Source organism: Heptranchias perlo, chromosome 22, assembly GCF_035084215.1.
Source record: "Heptranchias perlo isolate sHepPer1 chromosome 22, sHepPer1.hap1, whole genome shotgun sequence".
Classification (NCBI taxonomy): Eukaryota; Metazoa; Chordata; class Chondrichthyes; order Hexanchiformes; family Hexanchidae; genus Heptranchias; species Heptranchias perlo.
The window spans coordinates 19,676,234-19,694,609 of NC_090346.1; the positions used below are offsets into that span (position 1 = coordinate 19,676,234).

The window sequence follows — 18,376 nt, forward strand, 5'->3', positions numbered from 1 at the left end:
AGCACGGGCTCGATGGGCCAAATGGCCTTCTTCTGTGCTGTAACCATTCTATGATTCATTGGAACTCAGCAGTGGTCAATATCAAGTTAGGTTGGTGGAGGGGAGGGAGTAGTTAGATTTATCTAAAAGCTGTCATTTAATTAGGCTTTTAAAAAAAGAGACAGACACCAAGAAGACAGTTTGACATTTGGGAATAAGACTACAAAGGCAGCCAAGCAGTGATGTGCTGCAAGAAGGGTGAAACACAAGGGACCGCTGGGAGAGAAGTTCTGCCCTGGGCTATAGGACAGGTTGCAGAGATTATTCTGTTTAAATAAGATGACCCACTGTCGCAGGGGTACCTCACGGGTTCTTTATTTTGTATCCTTATGTGAATTGAAGTTGCACTATTTGAACTAAGCGACTCTGATCACACCATTGCTCTGTACATTCCACCTTACTGTGTAAAAGCAGCTAAAATATCAAACTAAACTTTGCCTCATCTAGTGTTAACTCAGTCTGCCTTTAGAGATTGAAGAAGTTGCTGTGTCTAAGACACAGGATCTGATCCAGATCACAAGCGTTACACTCCCGAGACTAGCTATCTTACAAGTAGATACAAGTCAGTGGAAGTCAACATCCATAAAAGTAAGGCACTCAGACCACTTACAGGAGTGACTGATGTCACTGGACCTGAGACGGAATCTACAGTAGACCCAAATCCATAACACCTTTAGTCCTTTGATCTTTAGTCCTTTGATTAATGATTCACCTTGATAACATCAATAAATTACATTTGCTGATCTCAGACCAATTGTTATCATGAGGGGTACCACTTTCAAACTTTGTTTTTTAAATTAAACTTTTGAAATGGAACTTACTTCTGTTGCCATGGATTTGCATCAGAAAAAATTAGTTACTAAATCTAGGTTCCAGGTGATGTGAAATCTTATTTAAACCAATTTACTGTAGAAATATCTCGTCAACTAGCTCATTGGCCCAGATTTTGCTGTCAAAATAACAGTGAGGCTAATGTCGCTCGCCGTTATTTAAGCGTAAATGATACAGCAACTTCAAGTGAGGGGCAGATGTGAGTTGCTGTCCGAGTTGCATCGCTCCGCCGTTAGCTTCGCGAAAATGGCATTTTGCTGTCTGCCTCACCATTGAAATTCATTGAATAGCGTGATGTTGCTGTATTTGCGCAGTAGATACGAACTAAACTCGCCACAGAAAGTTAAGTCTTGTAATTTCAAGCGTAAGTACTCTTTTAAAGTGATAATTGTTAATTACTGCGAATCAACCTCTCTGGCACTGAAAATTAACTATTACAAGTGTGGAGTTTCATTCCTTCACGTATTAATTGCTGTTGGAGATTTTAAGAATGTCAAATTTAAAAAATTTTTATTTTACTTTTCTTTCTGTCTCTCTTAATCCAATCTTTCTTTCCCTCTCTTTCTGTACCTGATTGGACATTGAATTCACCCCTTTAATTTACACTTCCTGTTCAGTCCTTGCGCTGGTTATTTCTCAATCTTTCAATCTGGTTAGTCAAGGAGATGCACAGTTGCTTGCCCTGTTCTCTCAGGTCCCTAATTAGCCTAACTAACAGCAGGTCCTGCTACAGCAAAGTCTGGCCCAATGTCTCTTTTGCTGTCTTTATAGCTGGACAGATTCAAATTTTAGCTGTAAAATTAGAAACAAAGTTAGTTGTTAAACAAATAAAATATATATTATAACCTAATACTTCAAATTAATTTGTTAATGTTTGTGACAAAAACTACATTTTGATTTAGTGGTTTTCTCCTTAAAACTTAGTCACTACGCAGGAATCTTAACAACCATTTAGCGCCAGGGTCTTGTCCCAATATAGTGTTGTGAATTATAGTCGCCGTTAACAGGCTTGAGAAGGTGTCCAATGTGCTTTGTGACTGGTTCAGCTTGTATTTGACTGCCAAGTTCCTTTTTGAGCTTGAGGTCAGATATTCAAAATGCAGTAAGTCCGGTTAACTCCTTTCTGATATATAAAAAAATTGCTCTGTTCAAATGAGTAGTTGGCTTTTGGATAATATCACAAAGGGAACAGTCTAAGTCTTGTAAAGCAACCTGGAGACAGTTTGAGAAGAACCATCAGTTTGAAAGTCCTAAAAGACAGGCAAAGCACCTTGTGTATTTACAGGTCATTTATAAAGGATTAGTTTAGTTCTTAGAATTGCAATCTTTCAATCTTCTGTTTACTAGAGAAGTTAGATAACAGACATTCTACTGTATTATATCACTTAGATTATTCTATTTATTACAGTGAAACCTGTAAATTACAGACAACTTCAGGACTGACATCAACTGTCCTTTTTTTGCAGGTGTCCTTATTTTCAAAATGGTCTTGTAAAACTAGCTGAGATTATGATCAACACCTAATCAGCTGCAACAATGCTAACAATCCCTTTCCCACACACCAGCGTTCAGCTCTGTTCATTTAACAGTTTTGCAGTCTAAAATCCAGTTTCATTTCAAACCGCTCTCTGATAGCTGGGGCTCACATGTTATAAATTGGATAGCCAAGTGGTGAAGGATAGAATTCTACAGCCTGGTCTTTAGTTGCTTCCAAGCCTTTATTCACAGAGATTCCCCTTACACACATACCACACTCTAGATCAGCTCGCCAAAAAAAAAGGATACAAGAGAGTTCCCAATTGACACACACCTGAATACAATGAACACTAATTGATATAAATCACATGATACAATTAACATCACAGGCCTGTCCATCACTCTATAGAGCAGCAGAGAGACCATCCACCGTCACTCCCTAAAGCCAAAGCTCCACAAAGAGTGGATCCACCATCAGAAGCCAAAGGAAAGAAGACGATGGCAGGGTCAGGGGGAGAGGAGCTGCCAGCAGCCACTTAAAGAGTGCGTGGATGTGGCACTGGGGCAGTAAAGGAAAGACCCTCTTGCATGCGCTTTCCTTGAGTCGGGAGGTTCATGAGTCAGGAGGTTCATGAGTAGGGTTGCCAACTCTGGTTGGAAGCAATCCAGAAGTTTGACCTGCTCAACCACGAGCCCCCCATTCCCCATCTGTCCCCGATTCTCTATTCCCCAGGCTCTCGGAGCCTCCATTTCCCATCTCTCCCCGAGCCCCCAGCTCACCTCCCCGAGCCCCTTTTCCCAGACTCCATCTTTTCCCCCCAATCCCCCATCTCACCCTCCCGAGCCCCCTTTCCCCAGTCTCTCTCTCTTCCCCCCCGAGCCCCCTTTCCCCAGTCTCTATCTCTCCCCTGGAGCCCCCTTTCCCCGGTCTCTATCTCTCCCTACATAAATGCACATGATTATCCAATACCTGAATGCAATTACCAAACAGGGCTTACTGTTCATTTACGTAGATGCATTTCCTAGACCTTAACACAAGCATAGGCATTCTCAAAGGTGTGGGGAATCACATCTCCCATGACAATGATCTATTATATGAGAACCAAAATAATCTGGGGTATAAGGCTTAAAAAGATTTTTAAAAATAACAATTTTTGACATACTTGGTTAACCATTAGTTTTTATGTTTTAGACAGTCTACCTGGTTTGTAGCCCACAACCTGCATGGCCGTGGTGAATTTCTTGCATGCCTCTTCATAGTGTCCTTCCTTGTACAGCAAACATCCTAGATTAATCTCAGTGTCTGGATAATCAGTAGGCTGCTGCTCTACTAGGCTCTAACATTATAAGAATACATTTTGTTACACTTCAGTACTGTAATCATATTGGAAAAAATATCTTCCAGAAACAATAATTCAAACAACACAGAATACTTGTTTTATCTGGGACTTCTTTATAATTGCAGAAGTGAATGATCTGTTAGATATGGCGATCAGAATTGAAGTTGGTTACTTTAATATAAATTCTCCCAGGAGTCAAGTCCCTCTGAATTACATAGAAATGACAACAGGGAAACAAGCCGTTTGGTCCAACAAGTCAGTGGGGATGTTTGCCTTCCACTTGAGCAGTAGTTCTAGTCCTACGTGCCCATATCCCTTCATTCCCCTTTACTTCGACCATCTAAACCATTCTTAACCTTGACATGGTCTCTGCTTCAATCACCAACTCTGGTAATGCACGTCAAAGCCCAGCAACCCTCCGTAAAAACAAAACGTTTCTTCTGCTCTCTCTCTCTCTTACATCTTGTGTATTTAATCATATCTACACCCACTTTGTTCTAGACCCCTCAACCACTGGAAAAATGTGTTTCTATCTACTCTGTCCAATTCCTTCATAATTTTAAACACCCATCAAATCACCGCTTAACTTAGTCTATTCTAACAAAAACAGCCTCTGGTACCAATACACTAATATTAAAAACTGTAGCATAGATTTTCTGCCTCCATGGAACTAGGATGCATCTCCAGTGGGGCAGGATCTGCACCCAACACGGATGTGCCTCTGATCCTGCCAAATTAGGGACAGATTTGCTGTGACAGGCCTTCCTTTTGGGCCTATGCATTCCATTGATGTAACAACTATATCACAGGCCCTGCAAAAGGCAACCCTAGTGCCCGGCGTAGTAAGTGACATAAATAAAGGAAAATACATTGATATATTTTCCTTATTTGCATGTAATTTCAATTGCCTGCTGCCTGCACAGCAAGTTGGGAATAGGCATGTGCATCCCCAAGCAATTTTCTGCCCCCTTCCACCCCAAATACGTTGAAAAATCATGTGGAGTAGGTGTAGAATCCAGGCTAAAGTTTCTCCTCTCAACTTCCCCATGCCCTTTCCTTGCTCTTTTCTTCCTTGAGATTCACCTCCTACCCCTAGATATCTTTTTCATTCAACCTCTCCTTTTGGCTCCCATGCTAGTAGACATTGTTAATGGTTCCTTTCTCTCAGGCATTGTCCCGCTGCCTTTTAAAAATCATTGTCATCATCACTCTCCTCAAATAAAACTATCTTTGATCCATCTGTTGTCTCCAACTATCATCCTTTCTCTATCCTCCCTTTCCTTGCTAAGATTCTTCAATGTGTTGCTGTCTCCAAACTCAATGCCAATTTCTCTTCACTCCCTGTGCAAATCCTTCCAATCAATTTTCTGCCCTGCTCACAACAATGAAATGGCCCCGGTGAAAAGCACAAATGAGATCCTCTGTGATTGTAACCATGGTTACAATGATTTCCCCCCCGCCCTTGACCGCTCTGTACTTGATACATTAGACCACACCATCCTCCTCCATCACCCCTCTTCATTGTCCATCTCCGTGGGACTATTCATACCTATCCCAACGTAGCCAGCATATCACCCACATTGTCAGCCAAGGTTCTGGGTTTGGTGCTACTCTTTTCCTCACCTACATGCTGCCGCTCAGTGACAACATCCACTGGCACAGGGTCAGCTTCCATATGGGAGACTATATTAAGGGGGAAGGGACCAGTCTACCCTTCCAAAAACTCTCTCAACTCAATGACTACCTGTACGCATTAAAGTCTTGAATGAGCCACAACTTTCTCCAACTCAACACTGGGAAGACTGAAGCCATAATTCTCAGCCCCTGCCATAAAATTCTCTCCCATTTCACTGATCTGATCCACCTTTCTGGCTACTCGCTCAAACTTAATCAGACCACACAAAACTTTGAAGTTTTGACCCTGGGCTCAGTTTTGACCCTGGGCTCAGTTTTAAACCGTATATCCTAGTCATCACTATGAATGCCTATCCTAGTCATCACCAGGACTGCCTGTTTCCATCTGCACAGCATTGCTGGCATCCTATCTGCCACCAAAATCTTACTGATGCTTTAGACTCCTTTCTGGCCTACCAACCTCCCCAAACTTCAACTTGTCGAAAATGCAGCTGCCTGTAACCTGTCCCAAAATTAATCCACTACTCCCACCCTCACTGACCTAACACTGGCTCCCTATCCCACAACATATTAAGTTTAAACTCTTCGAGGGAGAAATTCGACCTTGTTTCACCAGTTTTTTGGGCGAAAAATTAAGGTTTGGGAGATTAATCTCAGGTCACAATCTCCTACACCCGACCTTTCCCCCACAGACATTAGATGCCCTACAAATTCAAATCGGGGTCCTAATCGAGGTCATAACACCATTGTCAATACTGATCATCAACTGGGTGAAGCATGCTCAGCCCAGTTGTCCTGGGTCTTTGAAGGCTGCCCACAAAGATGTAAGAATTTTTTTTTGGTTTCATTTTTGTGCAGTCAGGAGGAGCCAAAAGAAATTCCTAAGGCCCCGACCAGCAAGCTACATCGGGACAACCAATTTCATACAGGTGAGGCCCGAGGCCCAATTTTGATCAGGCCTCGGAGCCGACGTTTTCAGGTACGCATTCATACACATTTCGTGCCGGTTTCCATTGAAATTGTCCCCCTTCTCTCCACTGCCTTGCACTTCTCTGCAATCTACTCTGGCTTTATAACCTTTCCTCACCCTCAACCTTTGATCGATTTTTATGGGTGCATCCCTTCCCTATGCCCCATCATTGGTTGCAAAACCTTCAGCTGTCTTGGCCCCTTAGTCCATCCCTAATCCCTGCACGTCTCTCTTTTGTCCTTCAAAAGACTTCCCGAAATCCACTTTTCGACCAGGCTTTCGGTCACCCCTCCTAAACTATCACTCAATGGCTCAGGGTCTATTTCCATGTCTAGTTCCATTGTGAAGAACTTTGGACTTTTTTAAAAAAAACCTCTAACAGTCTGATATAAATGCTGCTATGTCAATTTTGTCACAATGGGTAACACTTTTACTTCCGCTTGTTCCTTTGTTTATTCTCCACAAACAAAGCTTCACCATATCTCAAGTGATATGGCAATACCATCAACCATCTTTCTCAGTTTTCAAGAAGCAAAGTGAAGTCTAATGAAATACGTGAAGTCTAATAATGAAATGAAGTAACTTTTTTTAATGTATTTTAAGTAAGTCAGTAACTTAACTTTTTTAATGTAATTTTCTTCCCCGCCCTAGGCCCCCCTTGGTGTCAAATGTAAGGAATCTTACAACACCAGGTTATAGTCCAACTGTTTTATTTGAAAATCACAAGCTTTCGGAGGCTTTCTCCTTTGTCAGGTGAGGTGAGTGTCACTCACCTCACCTGACAAAGGAGAAAGCCTCCAAAAGCTTGTGATTTTCAAATAAAACAGTTGGACTATAACCTGGTGTTGTAAGATTCCTTACATTTGTCAACCCCAGTCCATCACCGGCATCTCCACCCCTTGGTGTCATTCACCATTTCCCAGCAAGGTCGGTAAATTATTTACTCCTAGATTTTTACCTATACCAATTTTGGACTGGGAGTTTCTTAAGAACAATGGTTGAGTCTGCTTGCTTCCTTCAGCTGGTCATTGCTGTATCAGATGCAGTCAGACACAATGTCATTTATACCATCTGGTTCCCATTGGAATTCTACCCAAGGGAGAACCCTCCACCTCACTGTTAAAATGGAAATACTTTGAGCGCACAGGTGGGAAACTAAATCGTTTGGTGAACTCTGCTATAAAAAGACAGGGAACTCATTCCCCAAAGCATTTGAAACTTAACTAGAATTATTCAATCCTTACCTTTGCTCCTGAAAGGTCTTCTTCTCCATATTTAATTGCAGCTTGTAGTTTCAACACCTAATTAAGAAATCAGATTTTATTTTATTTATTGCTATACTATCCTTCAGAAATAATCAACAGCTTTGTACTGTAACATTTGAATTGATGTCAAAAATAAACATTGTTTTGAAGATCCTGCAGGTTAGGTCTGTTGGAGAATCTTTGCTTGGATTGAGAAGCAAGGCATTTTGGAAAGGGAAGTGAAATTGTTTTGAGGGGAAGGGAAAAGGCTCTCTACTGGGAGGAGAAAAGAAAAGTAGTAGCCAATTATAACCCTTGGAACTCTTGAGATCCTTCTAGTAAGTTTCCAGTCCTCCGTTTTGCAATGAATGTTACTTGGTATAAGGAGCCTAAGACCGAGTGAAAAAAATTACCTAAAATAGGAAGACTGTCTATATTCTGTAAATGGGCAACACTGCAAAAATGGAATTGTAATGGACAGAAGAGCTACTACTTGGCACTTTTAGAATACTCCTGTGTTGGAAAGAAAAAAAGCATATCCAACTGGAGTTATAACATAGCTCCACAAATTAGAACTATGGGTCTTTTCACAGAACAACTGCAAAGAATTACAAATAGCTGAGTTCTGAAACTACCTCATTAGTTGGTAATAATATATAATCACAAGATAGAGAAGCATTGAAATTATAGGACATAGTTGCTCTTTAGAGGAGCATGACTTCTGAAGGTGATATAGTTACAATATATGGATATTTGCCACATAAACATCTAAATGCAACGTCTGATATATACTATATTACGTGAGTTCTTTCCTTTTGAATCAGGCAAATGTAGATATGAATCTCCTAATAAAATAATGGAAAATACAACACTTAGGAATAAAAGTGCTAAACATATTGTATAACGTATCTCTAATCTTACCTTAGTTTGATAAACTGGATTATCTATAAGAAATGTTGCTTTCATAGCCTCTGCATACATGCAGGCCTTGTACAGAGATTGTGCATGGTAGAGTTTGTAGTCATCTACCTCTGGGTGAATCTGTATCAATTGTTCATAGCAGTCTGCAGCATTGGAAAAATCTTGCATCTGAAAGTAGCAGTAACCCAGGAGAGAGAGTGCTGCCCGGGACTGAAGACAAATTGATATACATAAAGAAGGGGACTAGCGAATTGATCATTTAGCAACAACAACAACATTTTTTTTTATTACAAAAGATTTTATTTTCAAGCCGAAAGCAGTGTTTGTTTTTTGTTGGTACGTGGGTTAAAGACCAAACAAAATGTTCTGGTATACAACAAAAGTATATGGGAGTGCTATCAACTGTACAGCTACAGCACTTTATTTCTCAGTAAAAACTGCTAACAGCTTACACTGGCAGAAACCAAATATTGCAATAGCACTATATATTCCAGCTAATCCATCAAGCTTGATGGAGATTTGCAGCAGGTTCAGTTTAAGAAAATATGAATAATTCTGTCCATTAAACAAGTTTAAATTTCAATCCCTTTAGAACCATTTAAAAGTACACAGTAAGCCTTTTAAATTAATCAACATATTTGATCAGAGCAATTCTAGGCAATTACTGTGATTGCCTTAAAAACTCTAAAACTCAAGTATACTCTGAGAACACAATACATTGACATGACAGATATTGAGCAAGACAGTAGAAAAGACGTTTTAAGTCTGACAAAATTAACTTTTGAATGGAATGAAGCATGAGATAGGAAATTTTGGTGTAGTAACGTAATTTGTATTTGCATTTTCTTGCAGGAAAGTTTTATGGTGAAATAATATTTGTTCCTTTTCTTGTTTTTTTATTCCTTACATTTGTTTTCAGCCATGCTACTATAAGGTTATACAATCTTAGTTTCTAATAAATACAAAATACTGGAAAATGTCACTGTGTTATAATAGATGGCTATTCGTATGCTATTTTAATGTGTAGCTGATCAACATTGTGGAAATAGTTATCTCAGCAACCTGTATTATTATTAAAAACTATATATAGTTTAAGCCCTGTGAATAAAGACTACTCATCAACACTAACTTGCATCTTATTAGACATTGTCACGGCCTTTAATCCTTAAGTAAACACAGCTTTCAAACTACCTTCTTGACATCTCAAAATAATTTATTTTACATTTAATAATAGTGAAGGCAACAAATGAACTAAACTACAGAACATTTTAAGAAAAAAGTTGTACCTTTTATGTATCAAAATCTTGTATTTTTAATATTGATGTACTGTATTCAACTGATTAAGGGATGGCTGCAATAGCACTCAGTTACAGGCAATATTTTAACAAAAAACCTCCAATAATCATGCTGAATGCTCATAATATTGATAATAAAAACTATCAGAATCCAGCAAGAATAGCATTCATTTACTGTGGAATGATGCCATTATTCTAACTTTCTAAAGGAAACACACTATAGGATAACAACAATGAAAACCACAGATACATAAAAGGAAGGTTTGTGTTTTAGAGAAGACAATTAATTGGTGGCATTGGAAACATTACATGCTGCATTAAATCAACACCAAAAATAATACTTAAAACTGCATTTACAAATTAATGTACTTATTCAAGGCAAAAAATATCACTATGTACTGCAAGTTTATAATAACTTTTAGAAAAATCTCCACATATTCCCAGTGAATAACATTATTTGACACTTATAGTAAACTCCAAGCTCCATTTACTGATGATTGCAAACTAAACATAATTAGTTTGCTTTAAATTCCACTAATGAATTATTCTAGTTTTTTTAATAAAATGTATAAATATTTTAAATACATTCTGATGATGTGAAAGATCTTTCTCTGCATTTGTTTTTCTCTAGAAACAAAATGGATTTTTGTTAGGAAAGCGTTTAAGAGCACACAGTGCAATAACGAGAGAAATTTTATAAGTTTTGTAAAGCCTAAGTAAAGAAAAGGAACACAAGGTAACTACCATATTGTCTACGTAAGTACAATTTGTTTGCTTGTAGAAAATAGCCTTCCATAAGATTGGCAATAATTGAGATTCAAATGAATTAGGATGCACAAATAGTCAGAAATCAATAAGCCGTTAAAAAAAACCCTAGCTAGAAAGCTCATGATGCCATTTTTGCTCAGCTCTGACAGAGAAGCTAAGCTTGTTAGATTTTGCTTGAATTACTCTTGTCCTACCATATTGAAAGTGCCACCAAGATGCATAATTCAGCCACTATGTCCTTGTTTATAGAACTTAGGCAGAGTTTAAAAGCATTGATCAGGTGTAAGAAAATTTATGAAAGAATAAATATACAGTGCAAAGCAAAGCTTCATAATCATTTCATCGACACTCCTTTTAACCCCACGTTTGAAATAGATTATTATAAATAAGTACACCAGTGGTATCCAGCAGCTCAGCAGATTTATTTTCTATAATTTGGTAATTATTTTTTAGTGTAATTACTTTTCTAGAGAAAAAAAATCTTAAATATGTTCAAATTACTAGATCCAGAATTTCTTGAGGGTGTGAGTTCAAGAATATTTTGGAGATACCAAGAGGCAGGTTTGGTATTCCTGAATACTTCAATCCAACAATAAGTCCCAAGTGTAGAAATATGCTCCAGTCCTCACATTTATAACCCATGACTTGATAACAAAAAACAGAAATCACCAAAACAAAGTTCATGTTTTCTAAGCATTCACTAGAAAAGTGATATCAATATAGATGATACCTTTTTAAAGAATAATTGTACTTAAGAGTACACAGAAGATCTAAATAAACTGCACTATAGATAGCATTGCACTGTACTGTTGTTCACACTATATTTTATGGAAACAATATAGTTTTGCTCTTATGTTATACTATTTGAATGAAATACATGAGATAAAACAAAATGGTGAGGTTAACAAAGTGCTAAGCCACTGGAGGATAACTTCATAGATTCTAGAACTTCCCAGTACTGTACTGAGATGTTCTGCATCATTGCAAATGGCTCATCCAAGGTCATTCCATTACTATAATTTTGTTTTTAAGGCACATCTATACCCTTCAATTTACTTTAAATTGGATCTAAGTCCAGTTATTTTTGTCAATAAATCTGGTGATGACAAAAAATACATTAAAAATTACAACAATTACTTTTGAATGTTTCTGAAGTTCATTACTGAGTATATGAATGGCTTCCCCATATCTTCCATCTCGAACCTGAAAAATTAAAAGATGCCATTAGAGATGTCAGTAGTGGAAATGCTCATTACTGATTATTAGCAGAATGTACAATACATACCACTGCTTATGTATATTTCAGATTATGTGTCAATTATAAAATGAAGTTGAAACTTTCACAGCACAGTGTTCTTTCTGTAACAGTAGAAAGTATTGCTAAATAAAATAAATAGCATGCATTGCATGTTGCTTTTAAAAAAACATCAAATAGAAAATATAATTTCTATTCCCTTTCACCCCTCCAATCAGGTTTCCGCCCCTGCCAAAGCACTAAAACGGTCCTTATCAAAGTCACAAATGACATTCTATGTGACTGTGACCGTGGTAAACAATCCCTCCTCATCCTTCTCAACCTGTCTGCAGCCTTTGACACGGTTGACCAGACCATCCTCCTCCAACGCCTCTCCTCCATTGGGTGGGACTGCCCATGCCTGGTTCCATCCCTGTCTATTTAGTCATAGCCAGAGAATCACCTGCAATGGCTTCTCTTCTATCTCCCGCACCATTACCTCTGGAGTCCTCCAAGGATCTATCCTTGGCCCCTCCTAATTCTCATCCACATGCTGCCCCTCAGTGATGTCATCCAAATACACGTCAGGTTCCACATGTATGCTGATGAGACACATATCTATCAGACCGCCACCTTCCTTGGCCCCTCCACTGCCTCTGATTTGTCACGCTACTTGTCCGATATCCAGTATTGCATGAGCAGAAATTTTATCCAATTAAATATTGGGAAGACCAAAGTCATTGTACTCGGTCCCCACCACAAACTCTGTTCCCTAGCCACCAACTCCTCCCTCTCCTGGGCCACTTTCGGAGGCTGCACCAGACTTTTCACAACCTTGGCATCTTATCTGACCTAAGCTGAGCTTCGGACCTCATATCCTCTCCATTACCAAGACCGCCTACTTCCAGCGCCGTAACATCGCCCCTCTCCGCCCCAGCTCATCTGCTGCTGAAACCTTAATCCATGTCCTTGTTACCTCTAGCCTCAACTATTCCAGTGCTCTCCCCGTAAACTTGAGCTCATCCAAAACACTGCTGCCCACATCCTAACTCGCACCAAGTCCCATTCACCCATCACCCCTGCGCTCACTGACCTACCCACAGTCCAGAATCGTCTCGATTTTAAAATTCTCATCCCTGTTTTCAAATCCCTCCATGGCCTCGCCGCTCCCTATCTCTGTAACCTCCTCCAGCCCTACAACCCTTCAAGATCTCTGTGCTCCTCCAATTCTGGCCTCTTGCTCATCCCCGATTTTCATTGCTCCACCATTGGCGCCGTACCTTCAGCTGCCTAGGGCCCAAACTCTAGAATTCTGGCACTAAACCTCTCAGTGCGTATCTCTCTCCTCCTTTAAGACGCTCCTTAAAACCTACCTCTTTTGGTCACCCGTCCTAATATCTCCTTATGTGGTTCGGTGTCAAATTTTGTTTGATAACGCACCTGTGAAGCACCTTGGGGTGTTTTACTACATTAAAGGCACTATATAAATGCAAGTTGTTGTTGTTTCTCTCTCCCAGTCCATGCACCTTGTTTCTCCTCTTTGATGCTTCATCCCGGTCCCCTCCCCCTGTCAAATTAGTTTAAACTCTCCCCGATAGCACTTGTTAACTGTTAAGCTCATCAGTTTTATTAATATGCTGCAATCGTTCTCAGATAAAATTCAACTTCTGTGAAAATACATTGGGAAACCACTAGATATGGTCCAACTAACAGATGGAACAGCATACAATACTCATGGGTTGATTTTAATCCTACCCACCTGGTGGAAATTGAGAGAGTGGGCAGTTAAAAATTAGGTTACCCATTGTAACTCAATCCTTTCATGGCATTTCAAAACCTGCTTGGGTTTAAGATCATAGAAACATAGAATGTTTACAGCACAGAAGGAGGCCATTCAGCTCATCAAGCCTATGCCGGCTCTTTGTAAGAGCAATCCAGTTAGTCCCATTCCCCCGCTCTTTCCCCGTGGATTGACCCCTTATTGTTTTGTGCATATGCAGTCCAGTCAATTTACCGAATATCAGATCTAGAAATGACTGTTGCCAATATTACCGTACAAATCCTCAACTTTCCTTTGTCCACAATTTTAGCAGAGGTTAAGCCATTTAAAATTAGGCATCGGCCTTTGCTCAGTGGTAGCACTCTCACCTCGGAATCAAAAGGTTGAGCGTTTTAAGCCCCACTCCAGAGACTTGAGTATATAATCTAGGCGGACACCTCAGTGCAGTACTGAGAGTGCTGCATGGTCAGAGGTGCTATATTTCAGACAAGACATTAAATTGAGGCCCTGCCTGCCTCTCAAGAAGAGAGGGGGTGTTCTCCCAGTGTCCGGACCAATATTTGTGCCTCAACCAACAACACTAAAACAGATTACGTGGCCATTTAAGTCACTGCTGTTTGTGGGACCTTTCGCTATGTAAAGTAGCTGCCGTGTTTCCCAACATTACAACAGTGTCTACACTTAGAAAGTACTTCATTGCCCGTGAAGCACTTAGGGACATCCTGATGACACGAAAGGCACTATAAAAATGTAAGCTTGCTCATGCATTAAAATAGCTGAGAGAAACATAATTCTACAGTATTAAGCATTCATTTAATATCAGCAACTGTATTTTCTAGGCTTATTGCTAACCTGTATGTTACAGAGTCATTAAATCACCAAAAAGCAAAAAACTGTAAATGTTGGAAATCTGAAACCAACAAAAATGTGCTGGAAATACTCAATAGGTCAGCCAGCATCTGTGGAGGGAACAGACAAATTGATGTTTCAGGTGTGGACCCTTCATCATTACTGGAAGATATTGCAGATAAACAGCTTTTACAAAGGGCAGGGGAAAACAAACAGACATATGCACTAGGATTGCCAACCCACCCAGAGTGCCCGGGGTCTCCCGGAATGAGCATGAATTTCCTGGACATTGCTGCTCGCAATCCAGGACAACTCTAGTGCTTTAAATTTCCCACTGTAGCAGGCTATTTCTAGTGGGGTTCCACAGGGCTCAGTGCCAGGTCCCTTGCTTTTTGTGGTATATATTAATGATTTAGACTTAAATATAGGGGGCATGATCAAGAAGTTTGCAGATGAAACAAAAATTGGCCGTGTGGTTGAGAGTGAGGAGGAAAGCTGTAGACTGCAGGAAGATATCAATGGACTGGTCAGGTGGGCAGAAAAGTGGCAAATGGAATTCAATCTGGAGAAGTGTGAGGTAATTTATTTGGGGAGGGCAAACAAGGCAAGGGAATACACAATAAATGGGAGGATATTGAGAGGTGTGGAGGAAGAGAGGGACCTTGGAGTGCATGTCCACAGATCCCTGAAGGTAGCAGGACAGGTAGATAAGGTATTTAAGAAGACATCTGGGATACTTTCCTTTATTAGCCAAGGCATAGGGTATAACAGCAGGGACATTATGCTAGAATTGTATAAAACACTAGTTAGGCCACAGTTTGAGTACTGCACACAGTCCTGGACACCACATTACAGGAAAGATGTGATTGCAGTAGAGAGGGTACAGAGGAGAGTTACGAGGATATTGCCAGGACTGGAGAATCTTAGCTATGAGGAAAGATTGGATAGGCTGGGGTGGCTTTCTTTGGAACAGAAGAGGCTGAGGGCTGATTTAATTGAGGGGTATAAAATTATGAGGAGTCTAGATAAAGTGGACAGGAAGGACCTATTTCCCTTAGCAGAGAGGTCAATAACCAGGGGCCATAGATTTAATGTAATTGGTAAAAGGATTAAAGTGTAGCGGAGGAAAAATCATTTCACCCAGAGGGTGGTAGGGGTCTGGAACTTACTACCTGTAAGTGTGGTAGAGGCAGAAACCCTTATCACATTTAAAAAGTAGATATGCACTTGAAGTGCCATAACCTACAAGGCTACGGACCAAGTGCTGGAAAGTGGGATTAGGCTAGGAAGCTCCTTCTCGACCGGCACGGACACAATATGCTGAATAGCCTTCTTCGGTGCCGTAAATTTTCGATGAATCACCCACCCACATCCCCACCTCCATGACATCACCAGTAGCCGCCGCAGATAGGCCTGTGGCTCAGTGACATCACCCCTACCCCTTCACGGTGACTGTAAATGGGACTGGCTGGTTGCCAAAAGTCCAGGGGAAATAGACAGAGACTGAGTGGGTAGAGATGTGGAGCTAGGGGGAACAGGGGATTGGGGCTCAGGGAGTGGGGAAAGAGTGGATGATCGTAGAGTGTCAGGGCATTGGGGTGGCGGGAGAGGGGAGAGAGTGTGGGGGCTGCAGAATGAGATTGGGGCTCGGGGGTGGGGGTGGGGGGGCGTGGAGGAAAAACAAAGAGAAGGAGACACTGGAATGGAGTGGGACCCAGCATTTCCTGTAGAGGTGGGCGCAACAGCAGCAATGTGGAAAGTGGGAGCAGCACCTCTGGTTTTCCCCTTGCGAATCCCTCCCCCACCTTCAGTTTTCCCATCTTCCTCACCCTCTGTTTCCTGCTAGCAGGTAGCCTCCCAAATCTCTCTGAAGTTTTAAACAACAGCTGCTGGCACAAAACCACAAGCGAACATACTCAACTACAGGGGACCCAACCTGTATAAGGTGAATGCAACAACATTTGCAGATGTCACGTGATCAAACTTTCAGGAATACCTTCAACCAGAGTTGGCAATCCTAACACACAAAGAAATAAAATGAACTGTAAAGTGTTCAAGTGGAAAACAGGATTCAGATAAATGGCTGAAGTGATATTAGCATGTGAGAGAAATCAATAAAATTATAAAGACAGTCACAAGACAAAGACAACATGTTAATAGCTGAGGCAGTGCAGAGCAAGGCAGGTAGAATTGGAAGGATGAAGAAACTGGCAATGCAAAGCAGACCACTATGCCAGTAAGGCACTTCAACAGAGGCCCTATCCCAAGCACCAACTCTTCCAGACCCCCCCCCCCCCCCCCCCAAGAGACCACGACACATCCATCCCATATCACCAGAACTTCCTGCCAAAGAGAGAGAGCCACGGTCTGAAGTTACTACAGTCAAGTGCCCAACAGAAAGATCAAAAAAGTCAAGTTGCTTATTCTCGTCACAAATGCTGCCTGAATAACTGAGTGTTTCCAGAAGTTTCTGTTTCATACGAATGACGATGTTGACACAATGCTTGTTTAGTATTTGTAATGTCGGCCTTTGTACACATCTAAGTACATCTACATCAAACTGCATTTTCTGATTCGGCCGTTGCAGCGTGTTGTACGGCTAGTCACCAAGCTCCTTATCGAATCAAGCATTAACTCCAGGACCAGCTGCTTCTTCTTGTTGTTTTATTACAAACTCACCAGTCTATAAATAGTCGCAGTGTATTCTCCGTCCTTTATCTGCACAAGCGTCATTTTGATTGTACTGTACCCGAAATAAACGGACTTTTGAATCAAGATTCAAATTATAATTAACTTAATATAAATCCCATTGGTTATCGGTCACACATCAGCCCACGAATCTCTTAAAGAATTGCACTTCTTTGCTTACACTGTGATCATGGAAACCGACCGGAAATAAGGGAGGAACTGGAAATACCGCAGTAAAGATGGCGTCCTCACCTCAAATCCGTGAGGATTTGACGGATTTGAGGTGAGGACGCCATCTTTACTACTGGCAGCCACAGGTTTGTAAGGGCATTCTACAATACTGTTGCATTTTCCAACAAATATAGGTTCATCCAACATTGATTAGCTATAAAGAAATACAGTAATTACATTATTAAAATAATTATCCAAGACCAAAGCTTATTTTTCTGTGACAACTTCACTGACAGCTGACAACTCAAAAATAACATACAACTGAAAAACAGCTCTAAATAAATGCCCAAAACAAGGCGATTGCTTCAAGGTCACTGAATAAGTTAAATTCCTTTTCATTACATAGGCTTTCAGGATTTTTATTAGTGCTTGGAGATTACATTCCACAATTCAGCTAGCTTTTCTGTGAAAACTGAAACTCATTAACCGCATGTGTGACATACAGTGATGGGCCAGAAATCGCTCCCGAAATAACGGAAGACCTCAACAGCACTCTCAGTTTTTAGTGGTGAATTGAAGGAGCAAGTTCCCGCATTTGCACAGGCGCAGTAAAACGCGGAAATCGTGAGCTTGCTCCTAGTGATTCGCTGATATGACAGCTTCGAATTAAAGGACCATTGCACGCTGCAATCAGAGAAATCATTGAAAAAGACCCAACCTGCTTATCTGCCCAGCTGGAAAGTAAACCACCAAATAGGTACACTTAAAAGTACCAGGTCTAAACTAAGTTTTAAAACATGGCTAGTCTTAATGACTGCCAAACAACTAAAAATTAACTTTAAAAAATGTGGAGTCTCATATCACTCCTTATTTTAATAGCCTTTGGTTATTAAAATGTTTTTTTTAAATTACAAAATGTAATTTTTTTTTACTTTTCCCTTCTGTCTCTTTAATTTAATTCAATTATTTCTTTGGATTTTGTTAAAAAAATTTAAAATTTTTATTTGCAATGACGTCCAGGACACTAACTTTAAACGAATGAAGTCTACTTGCCTGCTTGAACAATGCAGCCTGAATCTGTGGACGTGACGTCTCTTCCTGACAGATTTTGTGGGTGTGTCTTCTCCTCACAGAC

The 18,376-nt window shown here is 40.4% G+C and overlaps 1 protein-coding gene across 3 annotated transcripts in view; it reads right to left on the bottom strand.

Annotated features, from left to right (window-relative positions):
* ift70 (intraflagellar transport 70) overlaps positions 1-17,263 on the bottom strand; it is a 155,791-nt gene extending 138,528 nt beyond the window's left edge. For 2 of the 3 annotated variants that reach the window (XM_068003109.1, XM_068003110.1), the window contains exons 1-5: positions 17,062-17,263; positions 11,657-11,722; positions 8,457-8,666; positions 7,536-7,592; positions 3,548-3,683 (exon numbers count right to left, since the gene is read on the bottom strand). In XM_068003109.1, the coding sequence (XP_067859210.1) occupies positions 3,548-3,683; positions 7,536-7,592; positions 8,457-8,666; positions 11,657-11,722; positions 17,062-17,115 (523 nt within the window). In that variant the 5' untranslated portion in view covers positions 17,116-17,263. Of the gene's footprint in view, positions 1-3,547; positions 3,684-7,535; positions 7,593-8,456; positions 8,667-11,656; positions 11,723-14,385; positions 14,405-17,061 lie in introns of those variants that run through there. The other variant, XM_068003111.1, reaches the window with a different exon arrangement.
* Between the last annotated feature and the right edge of the window lie 1,113 nt (positions 17,264-18,376).